At 36.5% G+C, this 17,917-nt stretch overlaps 1 protein-coding gene across 2 annotated transcripts; it reads right to left on the bottom strand.

Annotated features, from left to right (window-relative positions):
- Positions 1–15,292: 15,292 nt before the first annotated feature.
- Positions 15,293–17,083, bottom strand: dkk1b (dickkopf WNT signaling pathway inhibitor 1b). 2 transcript variants are annotated; one of them, XM_016513293.1, is made up of 4 exons: positions 16,747–17,083; positions 16,516–16,657; positions 16,267–16,407; positions 15,293–15,889 (listed from the first exon to the last, which is right to left on the bottom strand). In XM_016513293.1, exons 1-4 carry the CDS (start codon positions 16,948–16,950, stop codon positions 15,642–15,644), a joined length of 735 nt encoding a protein of 244 aa, XP_016368779.1. In that variant the 5' UTR covers positions 16,951–17,083; the 3' UTR covers positions 15,293–15,641. The 2 variants fall into 2 exon arrangements, with proteins under 2 accessions (XP_016368779.1, XP_016368778.1); XM_016513292.1 differs by having other exon boundaries at positions 16,516–16,660.
- Between the last annotated feature and the right edge of the window lie 834 nt (positions 17,084–17,917).

Genomic DNA, 17,917 nt, shown 5'->3' on the forward strand with positions numbered 1-17,917 from the left:
GTTTTGCGCCGCTGAGCGACACACACAGGACGGCGTTTCCTTATTGACTGAATCCGTTTTTTTGAACGAATGATTCAGTGACTCACTCATGAAATGTTTCATTCCTGAATGAATCAACCTTTTGAATGAATCAATTAATGACACGCTCAGTAACAGTGATTGCCGCCACCTACTGGCGGCTTTAATTTCACATTTCAAGTATCTTTTCATGTTTTAAATCTTTTCACAGATCAATATTCAACGTTTTACGTTTAAAACAAAACATTATTTATGCATTTGTAACTGATGGTTAAATGCATCCATGTCCCCTCTGAGCTGCATTAAACAGTCTGTGTAAATGAATCTAAATGCCACTTCAGATGCAGATTCCATATTTGCGAGAAATATTTTCTTATGTTAGAATGAAAGAGTCTTTGATAATACTCTTTTTTTTTTTCAATGTTGACAGGTCTGCAGACATATTAAAAACATAAAAATGACAAAAACACAACAAAATAACAATAATAAAACAACATTTAAACAAAGCAGAAAATATTAACAAAAACTATAATATTATCTCAGGGATACTAAAATAACATATATACTGTGCATTATGCAATGCCTTCAAAAATATGTTTTCCCCCTCTATGTTGATGTGTTTTGGACAGGCTCTAATTCTCCTGGCCTGGACCATGTCATTATTTATCCATGAATCTCAATCTTGTCTCCTTCAACACTTTATAATGTCTCCCTGGCTCCACACAGCCTTGTCCCCCACTGAGTGTGTTCAGAGTGAGTTATAGATCAACAAATGACTCAACAGAGGACGTCTAAGTGCACAGCCAGCCGTTTGATGTTAAAGAACTCTCTTCCGGAAGCCCTTTTCCACATGCATTGTCTTCAAGTCCCCTCTGAAACATCAACAGTCACCTTTTGGCGTGATGATAAGATCTGTCAAACTCTGTTATTACTACATTACAGACACTCGTTTTCCTTCGTTCCAGTGCTTCAGCGGTGAGTCAGGCTGATTAGGAAACATATGAGGGTGTGGACTGGAGCCAGCCATGAGACATTGAGAGGATTAAAGGAGGACCATGCCTTGCATTTCTCCAATTAATTCACTCGCACTCCTCTTGGCCCCTCAACGGGCTCCTCTGAGGAGAACCGGGGCTCCTTGAGCCCTTGCAACCCCCAACAATTTGCGTCACCACTAATCCTCCTGATATTTCATTAATGCCCAGTCCATCCACCATAATCCCCCATTTATCACAATGCTTTCATGATCCAACCTACAAATTAGATGAAGGCACCAAGGCGGAAGGAAAGTGGGAGACTTGAGGACAGGACACAAATATCTGGCTTTCCTCTTTAAGCTTCTGTCTCTGCGAAGAGCATGGAGAACATGTGACATCAATTATCATTAGCATTGCAGTCTGTGTGTCGGGAGTTTTGCCGCAGAGCTGCACATTATTATCTTGCTTCAGTGTCTTTTAAGTATGGCAGATTGTCCAGGCTATCAGACATTTTCTCTTTGTTATCTTTCAAACAAGGATTTTTTTTTTTTTTTAATGCAATTAGTGAATCCAGTTGTCTCTCGCCAGGAAGAACATCAGACATTCCAGATCATCAAAGAATGTCCAGTTGAAAGGGAATTAAATGCATTCGGAGAAGTTCTGATTAGAACTCTTCAGATCAGCTCATGCTAATAATATGTTGCATCATCTCAAAATAGCTTGGCCATTTGTTTTCTTTGATGCTTATTTATACCGAATGATCAATTCCAAATGGCTCCTGGCCCGACAAACACCAGCTAGTTATTCTAAAATAATTGTCCTCCTCAAATGCTGTGTGGTTGTCCTCTGCTCCTTTCCCTACATGGCTTTGCTGTCAAATTAAATAACAAGGTCATGAAAATGAGCAAAGTGCCTGCCAATGTAAAGTATTGAGTGTGAATTTGGGGATTTGACTGGAGTGCCAATGCTTCATAGTCAGCAATGCTTGAAAGGAAAACTGTCTTTCGGGGCTTCACCATATTAAAGATCCTACCGCAGTGGGTTTAGAAAAGCAGCTTGTGTATGTCCATAGCTGTAACTTTTTGGTATATGGAAAAATTAAGAAAATGTCAAAGATTGAGAATGGAATGCGAGTGAGAGTAAGAGATTTTCACACAGTTCTTCATGAAACCTGGATAAATAAGCATGCCCAATCTCAACTTTTTGATTGCTTTCATCATCGCAAAATGTAAAATATTATCGCCCAGATCTAATCTGCTAAATGTGACTATAAGGCATAAAGGTATTAGGAAATTATGAACATAAACATAAACAAACAAAACAAACAAATCAAGATCATTTTTGGGAATTGGGGATTTTTCCCCCCCCGCCATGTTACACTTGTGGTGTTTTTGGTAAAAAATTACTGGACTACAAAAAATAGTTAGGCTTGTTATGCTTTATTATTACCAAATGTTGGATTCAATCTTTTATCAACTTGTTTGCTTTCAATTAGCACAGATTTTGTATTTATTTTTGGCACTGATTGATCGTAGGTTTCTTTGATCTGAGTTTATTCACCACCTGTTTTTGAGTGAAAAATAAATACAATTATTTGTGCTACAAAAAATAGTTAGGCTTGTTATGCTTTATTATTACCAAATGTTGGATTCAATCTTTTATCAACTTGTTTGCTTTCAATTAGCACAGATTTTGTATTTATTTTGCAACTGATTGGTCAAAGGCCTTATTGATTTGAGCTCATGTACCTTGAGTGAACATTGCAATATATATATATATATATATATATATATTTTTTTTTTAATTTATTTATTTATTTATTTTTTTTGTGTGAGGTGAACAAACATGAGGCCTACAATCAATCAGTTCCAAAAAATTAAATAAAAATTACAAAATCTGTGCTAACTGAAAGAAAACAAGTTGACAAAAAGATTGAATCCAAGATTTGGTGATAATTGATAATACAACATAACGAGAGATTTACAAGGCTGGTCATTTTTGACCAGGAACAACAAATTAGGTAAATGATTTTTAGCACAGCACAATGGATAAATACATTTTACTTGACTTGATTGACGTGGCGCATTGACGCATTGATCAAAGGAAATTTTAGTTTAAAATTTCCAAACGAAGATTCAAAAGAACAAAAATAGAATTATGGTCATGTTTATGGTTTAACTGGTGTGAGATGACATAGTGATGGTTTATGATGGCACTTGTGTCCTTTCTTATTACAGATGATTGTATTTATATTGCAGCGCACATCTTTAATTTAGAAGATTAGGCTTCATGTGTTCAGCTAAACAGCACAGTTACTAACTGCTTTAAACAGTAACCCCAAGTGTAGGTCAAAAATATCTCCACAGAGTATATGTAACAGGTCAGGACCACAGCTGCTTTATTTATGCTACAATGTTATTTTGGCCCTGAGAGCCCCATTAAGCCTGTCAGTGTCCTAGGGGCCTCTGGGAAGAAAGAAAACACAGTCACCATCACCTGTAAACCTAAGAATTTGTAAAACATAATGATAATATTTGATTATGGACTATGAATAATTTATTTCATTTTTACAGCTATAAAGTAATAAATTAATTGATTTGCTTACTGTATAACCTGTATCTGCAACCAAAGAAAGCTCTGCAGAATCTATCTGTCATTCAGACATTTTTGTGAATCCCATCCATGTGTGTGTTTGTGTGTGTGTGTGTGTGTGTTTATGAAATATTTCAAGTGAAAACTTACTGTTTTCACTTTTAACTTACATTTTTTACTTGAATTGCTTTTTATAAAATATATATGTAGCTGTGATCCTGACTTCTGATTGCTCAATTCAGTATATCAGTGGTGCTATAAAACAATATATTAACAGCTCTGCTACGTCATTCACCATAATCAATGTTGCATTGCAACTTTCTGTTATACCACGGACTACATCTTTTATGAATATGCTTAATGAAATGTTTTATATAGCCATTAATATAAAACAATTGTAAGTGAGGCTGTGCTGTAATCACTATATCACATTGCCAGTCGCGACATTTCTGCAAAATGATATTACATTGCATCTTGCACATTTCAAGGCACTTTCAAAGTAAAATGTCCAGTGAGTGGCGCTAAAAGCATGTTCATTTTTATCTGAAACAGATTAATGTGAATATTGCAACGTGGTAGCCCAATTTGTGGTAGTTCGATAAAAGGTTACAGATCTAAACCATACTCCATAGCACTAAACCGTACTTTAAACCTAACCAATAATCTTAACAAAAGCAAATGCGATATAAAAAATGCATTTGCTATAGCAACCATAACATTTTAGCTTGTTTCTAAAAGTCTTTAAACTCTTTTATCCAGTGTCATGACTTGAGTGTCACAGGATTCATAACTGAGCACTCCGCATCACAAGCGTAGTGTTATACCAGGTGAGCAACCGAGCAAGTTTACCGCATCTGAAAAGCCATACATATGGAGCTGGTTATGTGATGGTAGGTTTTTGAAGTTTTGCCAAATGTTGGTAGAGGTGTGTTTTTCCAGTTAGCCCTTTTTTGATGACATCAAAGGCTATATGTTCAATCAAACTTAAGATTTTGCATGGTAATTCATTTGACACTTACTTATGACATTCCTCAAGTCAGCATGGACAGGTTAAGTAACATATCCTCGTCATCAAAAACCATTAACAAAACTAGACAGAGATGTTTTTTATGTCTGGTCTCTCTGTATCATTTTAGTGAGCGCTTATGATACGGATGATGTTGGGTTGCCACTTGATGCCCACTGTAAAATCTGCAATCTGAGAACCTCTGTTGTAGATGAGAAGCACCAGGAGAGACTTGACTAAATAGAGAAGTGGGCCTTCAACAGACGGGCCCCACATTCCACAGACATGCCTTTGACCACATTGAACTGCAGCCAGGTCTTGATTTCACTACTGCGGGGACTTGGCTATTATCCCTTGCCACCCTCTCGAAATGCTCAAACATCCTGATTACCCTCTAATTGGTCCTTAACTAGTGTGTCATTCTAGTCTAGTGGCCTGTCCAGTGTACAGGGAATGAGGTGACGATGAGGCGACGTGGTTGCGGCCGAAACTGCAGAATGTGCAATGTGTGATCAGCTGATGATGGAAACTATAAGTGGTTAAACCTCATCATAAATCAAATTCATAATGACCTATTATAAGTCTGTGGCAAGCAAGCTGTTAAAGACATGCACTCGGGTGGCTCTAGTGCCACATTCAGAGCTTGCGATGCTGACACATAGTCTGTCTTGCAGAAATGTGGAAAAAATCTGTCTGAATGCAAGTTTAACAACGGCTTACTTTCGCCTTTGGTGACAAATCAGCAGGATTGTGAAATGGTTTAAAAGCAAATTTTAGGCTAAAATTCAGAAAATAATCAAATGAGATCAATGTCATTCTAACTAAAGGTTATTACTGGTGTTCTGGTGCAAATGAATTGGCTAGAAATATTTTACACTGGGGAGTAATTTGTTTTTCAGCACCAGAAATCTTTGGAAGCTTCCCTTGTGCAAAGAAAATATATTTTCTTATATATTAACAAACAAAATATCACAATTATTTATTGCATATTGAAAATATACTGAATTGATTATTCAATAATGTCCTTTGTAATATATACAAGTACATGTAATAAAATATGGTGTGTAAATATATTTGAGCATGTACCGTATTCACATTTAAATGGGAACATGCATGCACAATATATGTACTCAATTGAGGAATATATATATTGTGATATATACAATATATGTATATATATATATATATATATATATATATATATACTGTATATATATCTATGTATTTATATTTATACATAAAACAAAGTACTCGATCAAGTTCTAAATGTCAAATCTCATTTTCCACACACCATGTTGCCCTGACTTTGACATCCAATTGTCCAAAAATCCAAAACTTTTAATATTTGTTTTCAGTAATTTTTTTCAGGTATTTTGCATCTCACATATTTTCATATATCAAATGTGTAACTATGCAAACAATAAAGTGAGATAATAGGTGCTTGGCTTTATGCAAACCCAAGCATTAACTCTTGAAAATAATTCATTCTTGAGAAATTAATTTTCAATAAAGCTATAACGTGTAAAAAAAATATATAGTGCAGATATTGTTTTCATTGCTATGTATGTAATTCTGGCTCACAATACAAACTCACAATTCTGAGAAGAAAAGTCTTAAATATGAGATAAGATGTTGCAATTACATTATTATTATTATTATTATTATTATTCCATGGTGTAAACAATTTTGAATTGTGAGTTAACAATCAAAACAAAACACTTGCTGAAGAAAACATGAATGGCGCTTCTCTGTGCAAGTTCACCACCTTATCAAGGTGTTCAGAGTAGTTTTTAGCACATTGCTTGTTCTGTGGTGTTCTGAGTTGCTTCTGTGCTGTTGGTTGTTCTGGGTGGTTTTGAACTGGTCCAAATCAAAAGAGACCACCAATACCACATCTCTATTATATTCTAATCTCTAGATATTGTTCAGCTACGTCTAAATCTGTGGAGCTTTTTAAACCTATTTTATCATCCGCTAGATAAAAGTCTGTATGTCTGATCAGTTCGAAAAGTAATGGCACAAATCTCAACAAGCGGTATCATTCATGTGTAATACTTCCAGTGGGGATTTTTCCAAACAGAAATAGCACTGCTGGCAACAATATAGCTCGTCAAGTTTGCTAAATCTGTGCTAAGCTATTTTTAGTATCTCATGTTTGGAATGGATTTACCTTCAGCTTTAAGTCAATTGTTGTTTTTAAGTCTCCACTTACTCTAAACACATTTGTTTGGATGGGGAACACCTGTTCTTGTAGATGAGATTAGGAGCGTCTCTCAGCTTGGAGGACTGTGTTTGACTGCTATCACGATTCTCTGTAGTCTGTTACAAAGACTTCACTCACAGACTCAAGTAATGAGAGTACAGCTGGAGTAGTTCACCTTAAAATATAAAGTCTGTCATCATTTACTCACCCTTATTTTCTTTCTTCTGTGAAACGGGAATAATGTTGCTCATGCTGCTGTTTTCCATACGCTGAAATAAATGGGGACGAGTCTTGTTGAGGTCCAAAACGACAACAAACGTTAAAGGTAATATATCCAGAGTTGATGTGATGAGCTACACCTGTAGTTACGGTAACAGGACACCAGCGGGAACTTGGAGGAGAACTATCTTCATAAACATAGTAAAACTCACCCGAGACCAGGTGGTTAAAAGTCAATATACAGTCAAATGAAATGAAATAAATTAAAATACAATTCACAGCCTCACTTTTAACTTATTTTATTTAAGCTAGTTTCCAAAGCAATATTTCACATTTTCATTTGGTTTAACTTGATGTGCTAAAAGACTCAAACTAAAATAAATTAATAAAAATTAATATAAATAAAACTACACAGAATATATAGAAAATATACAGGAAAAAAAAAAAACGAATATAAGTTGACAAAAACTCACAACAAAAAATATTAAAACTAAATAAAATTAAATTAAAACAAAAATATAAAAATAAAATATAATTCAAAATATCTGGACCACAAAACCAGTCATAAGGGTCAATTTTTCGAAATTGAGATTTATACATCGTCTGAAAGCTGAATAAATACGATTTCCATTGATGTATGATTTGTTAGGATAGGACAATATTTGGCCGAGATACCAACGATACTAAAATATTTTATTCAGGTAATATCATATCAATATATTCAGGAAGCATAACTGCTGAATAACAGTGAGAATGTGCAGACATATTCATATTCTGTACTAATCAGACCATTTACCTTCCACAATTGTGCAGTTTGACAGTCCTGTTACACATTCCTTTTTAAAAGTACTAATTCTAATCAATATGATGCGATTAAAAATGTGTAATTATAAAATAATATTTTCATGCTTTACAATGCATCAGATATGCTTGAATTACAATTTCATATTTCTACACCGTATATGAAGATCTAATCCCAAATTGGCATAAAGGAAAAAAAAAGAAACAATGCAATTGGGATAAAGGCCAATCTCATTTCCTTTGAAAACAGAGGCATTTCTGTAGATGCCATAATCAATACAGAATCAGAGATCAAGATAACAACACTAGAATCACTGTGAATTGAACTGTAAAACTGTTTCCCTACAGATGACAATCTTTCCTGTTACATTAACGCAGTTAGTAATTGAAACCATTGATGCCTGTGTAAGAACTAAGAAGAGAAGATGCAGATGTTTGCCAGCTTTATAAAGAAAAGCCACTGATATCGTTGTCCCTTGCCAATGGGCCTGTGGGGGTAAAGACAAAAAAGCTGGGAAGTAACATACAGCTAAAAATATGTAATGCAAGAAAGTATGACGTCAGCGACAACCTGATTATATTACCACCATGAATAGCACTTGTGCTCTTAAGGCGCTGATGTGTGACTCAATAAAATTATCACCATCTGTCATCTTGAAATGACGTGATATAAAAACTCTCAAATAAAGTAATATCGGGCAGCTTATCTTCTTTTATGTGAGGGCTCTCTGTTGTTTTATGATATAATTGATGATACTTAGCCTTTGTGTTGGTGTGTATTTTCTCACAAGGCAGCCAACTGTAAAATGGGAGGTTAATTGACATAGCCCACGGGGGTGACGCGAGGTCACCGCCGTCGTCTCGGAAATATCCTCTCTGTCAGTTTCAAGTTCTCCAGAATCTGTTTGGACCCCCTCCCTTTTTTTTTTTTTTTTGGAGGAAACTGTAAGTGTCCCTTGGGTAATGTTGAGTGATGTAGCCCCAAGTCTGCACACATGAATAAGCACCTTGAAAATAAGCACGCTGCCTGGGCTCTACGGGGGAAGAGAGAGAGCCTTTGAAGTCATGTAATGTACACCTACCCCTCCCTCCGTCTCTTTGACTTATTTACGGTATTTGTTTCAAGCGTAGTTGAGAAGAAAAACTTTTCCCCCATCCTTGCATTCACATTTAGAGTGAGGACCGGTGAATGGGCCTGGGTTGGAGCACGGTTGCTCCTCTGAGGAGATGGATGGTGGGCTCTTTTGTGTGTGGAGGAAGTGTATTTGAAAAGGTCATTGATGGAGACCCAAGGATGCCCCTCTTTCATGTGGATCTGAGCAGCTTGTTTGTCATTAGCACTAGGCACTGAGGTGCTAAATGTTGTTTGCTTTTCGACAGCAGCCAAAGCCGCTCTTTTTGAAGTGGCCCCTCCAAATTAAGGCTGACCGCTGCTCCTCTCAGATTACACAGATGACGGAGTCGGCCGGACTCGAGTCCACCCATTGACACGTATTCTTTGCTCCTAAACCCTTGTGCAAATGAGCAAACGCAGAGCTAGTAATGTGCGGGTAATAGCTCGAATTAGGGGCGCCATTGTTTCGGTCAGTGCCTCACGCAACTGAGTAAAGCCAACACATTTGCACCTCACTGAGATCAAAGATTCAAGCCTTTTTTGTGGATGCAATCACTTAGGCAAATGAGATTCTGTGTAACCACCTCTTTGTGTAGTTTAAGTTGGGCTTTTGTGTAGAACAAATGGGGGCATTATGGGTTTGGCGGAGGAAGAGGTAATATCAAAGGGAAGCGGCCTGTCCTATTAAGCCCAGTAAACTGTACGCAGTACAAAGGAGACAATTGAGGAACATTAAATTGGCTTTGGCTACTTCCCTTCAGAGCAGGGAGAGGAGAAGTGAATGTGACATAATTGTCTTTAATGATGAAGATCAGCGGTCTGAGCGCTCCTGTGGAATGACATTGTCTCTTTTCAGAGGGAGACAGGAGATATGCCTTTCTTTTCCGAAGTGATTGTGTAAATCTCTGTTGAGGTTTGCAGAGTTATCTGACTTCAACTCTGGGTGACCTACAAACCTCAAAGAGGAAGACGCCTCCAGCATTTTCACTTCGGGTAATCGCTGATCCAGCCTTATAAGAATGGCATCACATGTGGAGCACCTTAAAATATTTAGTTGGCTATATTTAGTTGCTGTCTTAAAGGAATAGTTTACGATAAAAAGATCAGTCTTTTTTGTGGAAGAATCAAAACATCCATCAAGCTCCATAACTGACAAAAAACACCCTCCATAAACGTTGCCAATGTGACCTGATTCATATGATTTGTGCCTTGTGTGTAACAGATCCAAATTTATCATTAGGTATGTTTACATGCGCTACCTTTCGTCAGTCCGAATGAAACCAATCCGATTTTAGATTCTGAAAGTTCTGTTTAAATAAATGTGCATTTATGTTCAGAACAAAAATTCAGCACATGCGCAGTGCCACCATGATAATGTTACCATGCTATTGTAAATATAATTAGTGTTTTTGCCTTGATGATGTCTAAAATAAAGCTAATGTAAATGTCAGATGAGCTTTTTTAGCCAATATTTAGTAAATATTCAGTCTTCTCCACTGACCAGTTTGTAAGACGTAAATAAACATATGCATGTTCATAAGAAGCAATACATATGTAAACGTCAGATCTTATTATAAAAGGGCAGGTAAACAAATGCATCATGACACTGTGTGTGTGTGTGCAAGGTATTTTTGAATCTGATTGAAAAGATAGTCAGATTCAAGAATTGAAATACTTAATTGTTTCCTATCGATCCGATTATTCTGATCAGATCAGAAATATATTTACAAAAAAATAAAATAAAATAAAAATTCTGAATCTGAAGACTTGGAATAAAGGGTCCAAGTTCTGTATTACTTTATGGTGTGGGGTGAACTATTCCTTTAATACACAATGGAGTCCAGCATTTTTCCTTCCCCCCTCTGCTAATAGACTGATACTCAATAGTGACTTTTTATGAGTGGGTGTGGAAGCTTTTGCACTAATAAGACACCCAGCACCATGGTGACAGCAAAGAAGTTGCCTCTGTCCTCCACATTACACAACCATACGCTCACGGCCAGCCACATCATCAGCTCAGTGCTGCTATAGGAGACTATGCAGTAATCACTCAAAATCACTTTTGCATGTGTTGATTCCTATTTTGATTGTATATGTATGGATGCACTGATGTAAAAAATAAAAACAAAATATAATAGATACAATAATCTGGTAGATGCCAATTTTTTTGTTAAGGCCAAAAAACAAAAAGTCTACACTTTCTACCAAATTTTATTTTTAATAAAAAAAAATATATATATATATATTTTTTTAAATACTTCAAAAATAAATAAATGGGTGTTAATAAAATAAAATAAATGAGTATTTTAAATGTGAATTTAGGTGTCACAGCATCATAATGTACAGTATGAAAATGGATGTTAATTTTGAGATTTGATAAAAAATTTTTTTACATATAACAGTGCTAGTGTTTTCACAAATTAACTTTAAGTAAGCATTAAATGATTGTAAAGGTGACCTAAATGTAAACAATAGAGGAGATAAGCATGCACAATTATTTATCTAATATCCACCGATTGTAATAAAATGTAATATTAATACATTGGCCGATAATGTATATGGTACTGACATACATGGCATCCATACGATTTATTCCAGAGAAAAACACCCCAGTATTCTCGCGTTTCAGAAGAGATTGGACCAATGACTCAAATTTTACCAGATTATTAAAATTTTCTCTATGAATCATTTCTTATCAAATACTTCCAAAACCAAATTAGCTTTTAAATAAGTAACTAATTAGTATACAAAAATAGAAGTAATTATAAACATTGTTGCAAAACTATGAGAAGTATAGCTTTTTATTTTTTTCTGTGACTGAGAGACAGGTGCATGAGTGATGTTTGCCATAAAACTTCATAAAGCTATTCCAGCATCTGTTCTGTGTTCCTTGAGTGAAAAATGAGAGGCTGTTTGTTCTTTTTCTCACATCATATTCTGAAGGCATAATACTGTTGTTTCTGAGCCAGTCATTTGTCATCACCAATGAAAATCACTTTTCCACAAGACATCAAAACATGACAAATATTTATCATGTAATTATGCCGACAGGCCTTAGTGACCAAGATGTCCATAAATCACCTCGTCAATCTGCGCGGAACAAGAGCGAGCGTTCAGACCATTCTCAGATGTTCCATGACATAACAAGCCCTTTTAGTTTAATGATGATATAAACAATCAGATAATGTGTCAAGATTATGTCTTAGAAAACTAAAACATTTTTCACCATTTAACTAACCCAAGTGTTGCGTTAATTTTCTGCCAAGCATCCAAACCAAAGCATTAAAGCACTTCAAAAAGGCCTCTTCTAAAGTTTCAGAAGAGATATCAACAATGTCTCAAATTGTGCTCAGATTTGCCAAGATTCCAAATTATCCAATCAAAAGTCAGAGTGCTCAATATGAATTCAAATGTTTCTCATCAAAATCTTCTAAACCCAAGTTATCTGAGCTATACTATAATTAATCATTTTATAGCTCTGTACTCTTACTGTATGTCAAAAATTGTGTCATTTGCATTTTAGGAGAAATATCTAAACATCTATTTCTCCATTACACAAAGCAACTCTGAATTTTGCCTGGGAGTTTGTCCGATTCAGGCCAAAAATGTTCAGTGTTGAAAAGTGTTGAAAGTCATTCGACTGTAAATATGGTGTGTTTGTAATCTTGAGATAGCTCTGGAATCTCAGTAATAAAAGGCAAAAATTCAGAATGATTGTTAATGCTATATCATAAAATTCTCGTATTCACCTAGTTGTTGACTAACTGTTTCTTGCCCTCTTCAAATCCAAGTCTTTTGATTTGAGGTATACAGAGCCATAGAGAAGGTGGCGTTCTGCTCTCTAACTCTGGGTTTGGACTCTGTCAGGCTGCTGTCTGCTGCTGAAAACCATGCATCTTAAAAAGCTCATATCTGTGACGCCTGCCATCATTACAGTCGGATCTTGCTGTCTGTAATTTGCAAGCATGGCAGTCAGTCAGCTAGTAAAACAGCACAGGGCCATTCCAAACCATTCTACAGCCAACACTGACCCACAAACCTCTACTCTATGTGACACAGACGAGACATATCTGTATTTATGCACATTGCCATTGGCTTGGGTATATAATTCCACAAATGCTAAATGCAGTTGAATACAATATCATAAAACAGCTCAGAATTGGAATCATTCTTGAAAAGGTGATGCTGCTTAATAAGGCTATTTTCATAATATTCCAGGATGTTCAGTTTTAATCATCGCATCAGTATTTTCACCCCTTCGATGCAACTGGTAGGTAGGTAAGATCATACTAGTAATTACACACAACCTTAAAATTAAAGACAACTACTCAAATGTCATTCATTTACGCTGCATATCTGCCATTATAATAAAGAGCTGTGAAAAACACCGTTTAATGTTCAAAATGTTTCCTTAATTGTATCCTCTCATCTCACTTAGACCTGTTTAAGGAGATCTGAGCTTTAAAATATGACCTAAATTAACTAATTTTGGTTGAAACGCTATTTTTTAATTTTATTTTAATAAGGCAATGACAAATATACAGTACATGGATCTAGTCAATTTTTATTCTCTCGCAGTTTCTTAACTCAAATTCTTCAGACAAGTAAATCAAATACAGTGATTGTTTAGAAGAAGGAAAAAAAATAATTTAAATCAAATGTTACAACACATACAGCCATGCGTCCCATTCATCTTGCCAAATGTCATTGAAAACAGCCAGACTACCTTCAACGGCACATACTTTCGAGGGTAAATGCCTATTTCGCATTAATGTGTTTGGGTTCTTTTTAAGTAACTCCGTGTGTGAGCCCCAGTTACTTAACTATTTGTTGAAAAATGGTATGTGCCGTGAAGTGTTGACTGATCTCAACTTCAAAGTGAACCAGGCTTTAGGGGCAGTTCGCAAACATTCACACTACTATGTTCAGAAGCCCCAGTATTGCTGCTTTATTGTACCTAGTTTGAAAAAAGTAGGAAATCCACCTTTTCACACTCATGTTTGCAGATTATTGCTGCCTGAACTCTTGAAACATCCTTTATGGACTCTTGATTCCTCTTAGTGAAGCAGATCAAATGGCCTTGACCTGTTGCGAAACGCTTTTGCCATCAAAGACTTAACTGCTTTACTGTATGCAGACTGTGGAGGTTTGGGTTTCTTTTGCACCATTGTGCAGCTTGGGGGCACAGATGTTTGTGGTCTTCAAGCTGTTGACGGTATTGACAAAAGCTGGGAGAAAGACACTCCAATGCCAGCCGAGGCACATGGATGGGAAAGGGACAATTGCAAACTGTATATCCTGTGCTTTGAAATGCTTACCCCACTGCTTTGTCTCTCTTGACAGCTCCAGGTAAAAGACTTAAAGTTTCCAATTACAGCTGGGAGAAATGCAAAAGGAAGCAGTAGGCTACCCACAAAAAGGACTTTCTGAATGAGGGCGTGTTTTGAGAGGAAGGGTATTTGCTCTTTTGCAGCATTGTGTTCTGTTTGAACTGTTAAAATGACCAGCATTGAAACATAAAAGAGTCTAATAATAATCATTTAACCATGTATAAAGCCAGTAAATAGCTTGAAGTCTGATATATGTGCCATAATTATTCACTGGAGGCAATGGCTACGAGCAGACAGTGCCATTAAACGCTGCCACTATCAGTAAGCATCCTTGAACTTTAAAGAGAAGGTGACTATAGCCAGTCTCCACGTGCTAGACCATATTAAAGCCTCTCACCTTCAAAGAGAGAGACAGACAGAATTCACAAGCAGACCTCAAACAGATGCTTGTTTGTAATGTGTGACCTGTCTATATAAATGCTTTTGAAAACAGATCAATCAGACATGCATGGCTTTTTAATCTCCGTTTCAATGCTGGTTAGTTTATATTACTGCAAATTTTTTTTTTGTTGTGACATTGGTCTTTCAAGTTTTTCTTGAGTTCTTGTATATTAAGCTTCAAAAAACATGTTTTTAAAATAATAGATCATTCACTGATAATTTTGATCTGCTTGTTCTCTTTGATAAATTAGTTTCAACAGGTTTAACACAAAGTGACTTCAAAGAAATAAAAAGTAAAAGTAGCCTCCTAGATGCAATTAAATAATGACCACCCAATGGCTTTGGATTTTACTTTTTTTTTTAAGTAGTGGAAAGGTCTCTAATGGCTTATTAAATAAGGACACACCTTATTAAATACCTTAATTAAATTTCTAGACGTGAATGCATTCCAGCCCTCAGCTCTGACCACACCTGTGTGCTCTTTACATGCAGCGTAAGAAACTACCACAGTGAAATATATACACTTTCTTAATGTAAGCATGATTTAAGACATTGTATACTTTATATCATCTTTATTTAGAATAAAATAGACATTTAAATGAGCTCTATATGCTGTAAAAACCAGATGTATACACATTTAAGACTAGCAAAAGACCGATGCACCTTCTTTCAGGGTTGACAAAAATATCTGAATTAAGTGCCAACTGCCTTATATTATTTACAGTATAATACAGTAATTTACTGCAAAATTTAAGTTCCGTTGAGAAACAATTATATCTACTCTGCAATGTTGACACAAGAAAATGGAGGAAAAACAGAGTATCCCATTCCAAGTCCTGCTTCCCCTCAATCACTCGTAGTGTCTGATCAAGTCTTTTTTTTTTTTTCTTTTTTTTTTCGCTTCTCTGGGGGCTTTGTGAAAGAAAATTCCTCGAACATTCATTCAGTGTCTCTGGCAAGTGGGCAGACTCCGTGATGACTTGCTGCCGTCTCTTTGCGTTCTGCAGGACAAACCTTCTGCACAATCGCAACGCTGGAATATCTCCAAGCCATGGGTGCCTTTCCTCTTGTGCTTTGTGCAGACCTGGCCTTCTTTTAGGACAGGCTTGCAGATTTTGGACCAAAAGTGACGGGCGCAGCAGAGTCCCTCAGCACAGTCTGATGATCTCAGGCAGTTCTCTCCCTCCAGACCTTTAAAAACAAAACAACACTCATGAATATCATGCACAACTTACATTTTCTGAGGTCTGAGAGATCATTTTAATAGATCAAAATAGCTTTTACATTGAAGATTGAGTTGATCTTAAAGCCTGGTCTTGGAAATAAATTTCATAATATTGTATTATATTGCTAACATGCTCCAGTGGTCCTACACATCTTTTACTTGTACACTCAAACAATATTACTATATTTAATACCAGTCGCATTCCTGAAAAGTTCATGCTTTGTGACGCAACAGAAGATTTAAGCTTCAAAAATATCAGCCAACTGAGATGCAGTCAAAATAACATAGAATAATTTGAAGCTATTCTACACATACATCATTGGCTATTTTAATCATTGTTTACCTTTTAGCATTTGGTTTTGTGGTGAACCTTGAGTTGCAACTTTTGGTGGCACCACAACAGTTGAGTTTTCTTGGGAGATGGACACAAACTCTTCCATTCCAGTCTGGTGGATCATGTCAGGATCATTTGGAAGACAAACTCCTAATAGGAAGACACATTCTAAATGTTAGCCAACACTGCTTGTTGTTTGTTTAGGCTATATAACGCTAAAATGTTTGTACTCTTCGTATTTCATTAGATGGCTCTTACCGTTGCTGCAGTGGTTGCCAGGGCAGCACATCGCATCCCGGATGCAGCGCTTCCTGCGCTTCTTGCACTGGAGACAGACACCGCGAGACAGGAAGCAGAACTCGTCGCCACCGCATTCCTCATCACTCTCGCAGATTAAAGGCTGCTGGAGTTTAGAAATACACTATTAGTCTAACGACCACAAAGTAAAAGCAGCTGTCTGAGATAACACGCGCTCGTTTATATTCTTACCTGAGGTGCATCGATGGCGAAGTTCAGACTGCCGCTGTCCGCAGGTGACTCATCCGGACTCGGGCTGACCGATTGACCGGGACTCGCCACACCTGAACCGACCTTAATAGCGTTGGAGTTGAGCACCACAGAACCGGCGGATGCCGCTTTGATGCAGCCCACGAGAATGAGGCAAGCGGTAGAGAACACGGCAACGTGCAGCATCGTCAGGGCTGGTATTCCTTGGAGGACGGAGGATGTATTCCCGAGGTGAGCGGAGCTCTTCTGTAGTTCCTCTTGAGCGCAAGACGCTTCATTTATACGCGCGCGGGGTTGTTTGCGCACCCGCCCCTCGCTGAGAGTAACAAAGGGCTGGATGAAATTTCAAAGCGTTGTGTCATGAGCGGTCTGTCTATCGGTATGTTTGAATGCATGAGTCTGAGCCGTATGTCTTCATGAGCTGCCATCAAACAGCCACCACGGTAAAACTGCTTATTGGATGGGAAAATCAGTCGAGAAATATTGGGTTTCACTATTTTTCTAGTTTTCTATATTAGTATAGATTTTAGGAGATGTAGCTACATTTACCGTCATTTTTATTATTAGTCTTAAGCCGGCTAGAAAACAAAACTGCAAACTTGAATTGCTTTTGTATGCATATAAAATGTTTATGCAGTTGCAGCCTGCACCGACAAGTTCAACATGAATTTAATTACTAATAAAAAAACCGAGAAACATTTTTGAAGCAATATTTTACCAATATGTTCGCAATTTTGGAACTGGAATATTATTTTAATAATAATAATAATACAATTAAATAATGTGTATATTTTATATACAGTCACATAGATTATTTGATTATGTTTGTATCAAAAAGCAAATAATTATTAAATCATTCAAATCACTTCTGGATGTCAGTCATTGGACATTTAAACATTAATATCCATATATTCATTTTTCATAGCTTCACGTTTTTTTTTTTTTTTTCAGAGCGAGTTTGTATATTCCATGTTCGAAATGCAGTAAAGATTTTGCAGAAATTGAGTCATAACCGTGATGGGGGCCCTTTGAAATGCGTTTGATAAAACAAGTGCAGAAGATCAAAGTGAATATGCAAATAAGAAGAAGTGAGACGTTTACCGAATTAATTATCATTCAGTCTGTGCTTTTAAACAAATAGTGAGTGATTCGC

The sequence above is a fragment of the Sinocyclocheilus rhinocerous genome, unplaced genomic scaffold (genome assembly GCF_001515625.1).
Source record: "Sinocyclocheilus rhinocerous isolate Xijiao unplaced genomic scaffold, SAMN03320098_v1.1 scaffold24, whole genome shotgun sequence".
In the NCBI taxonomy this organism is placed as follows: Eukaryota; Metazoa; Chordata; class Actinopteri; order Cypriniformes; family Cyprinidae; genus Sinocyclocheilus; species Sinocyclocheilus rhinocerous.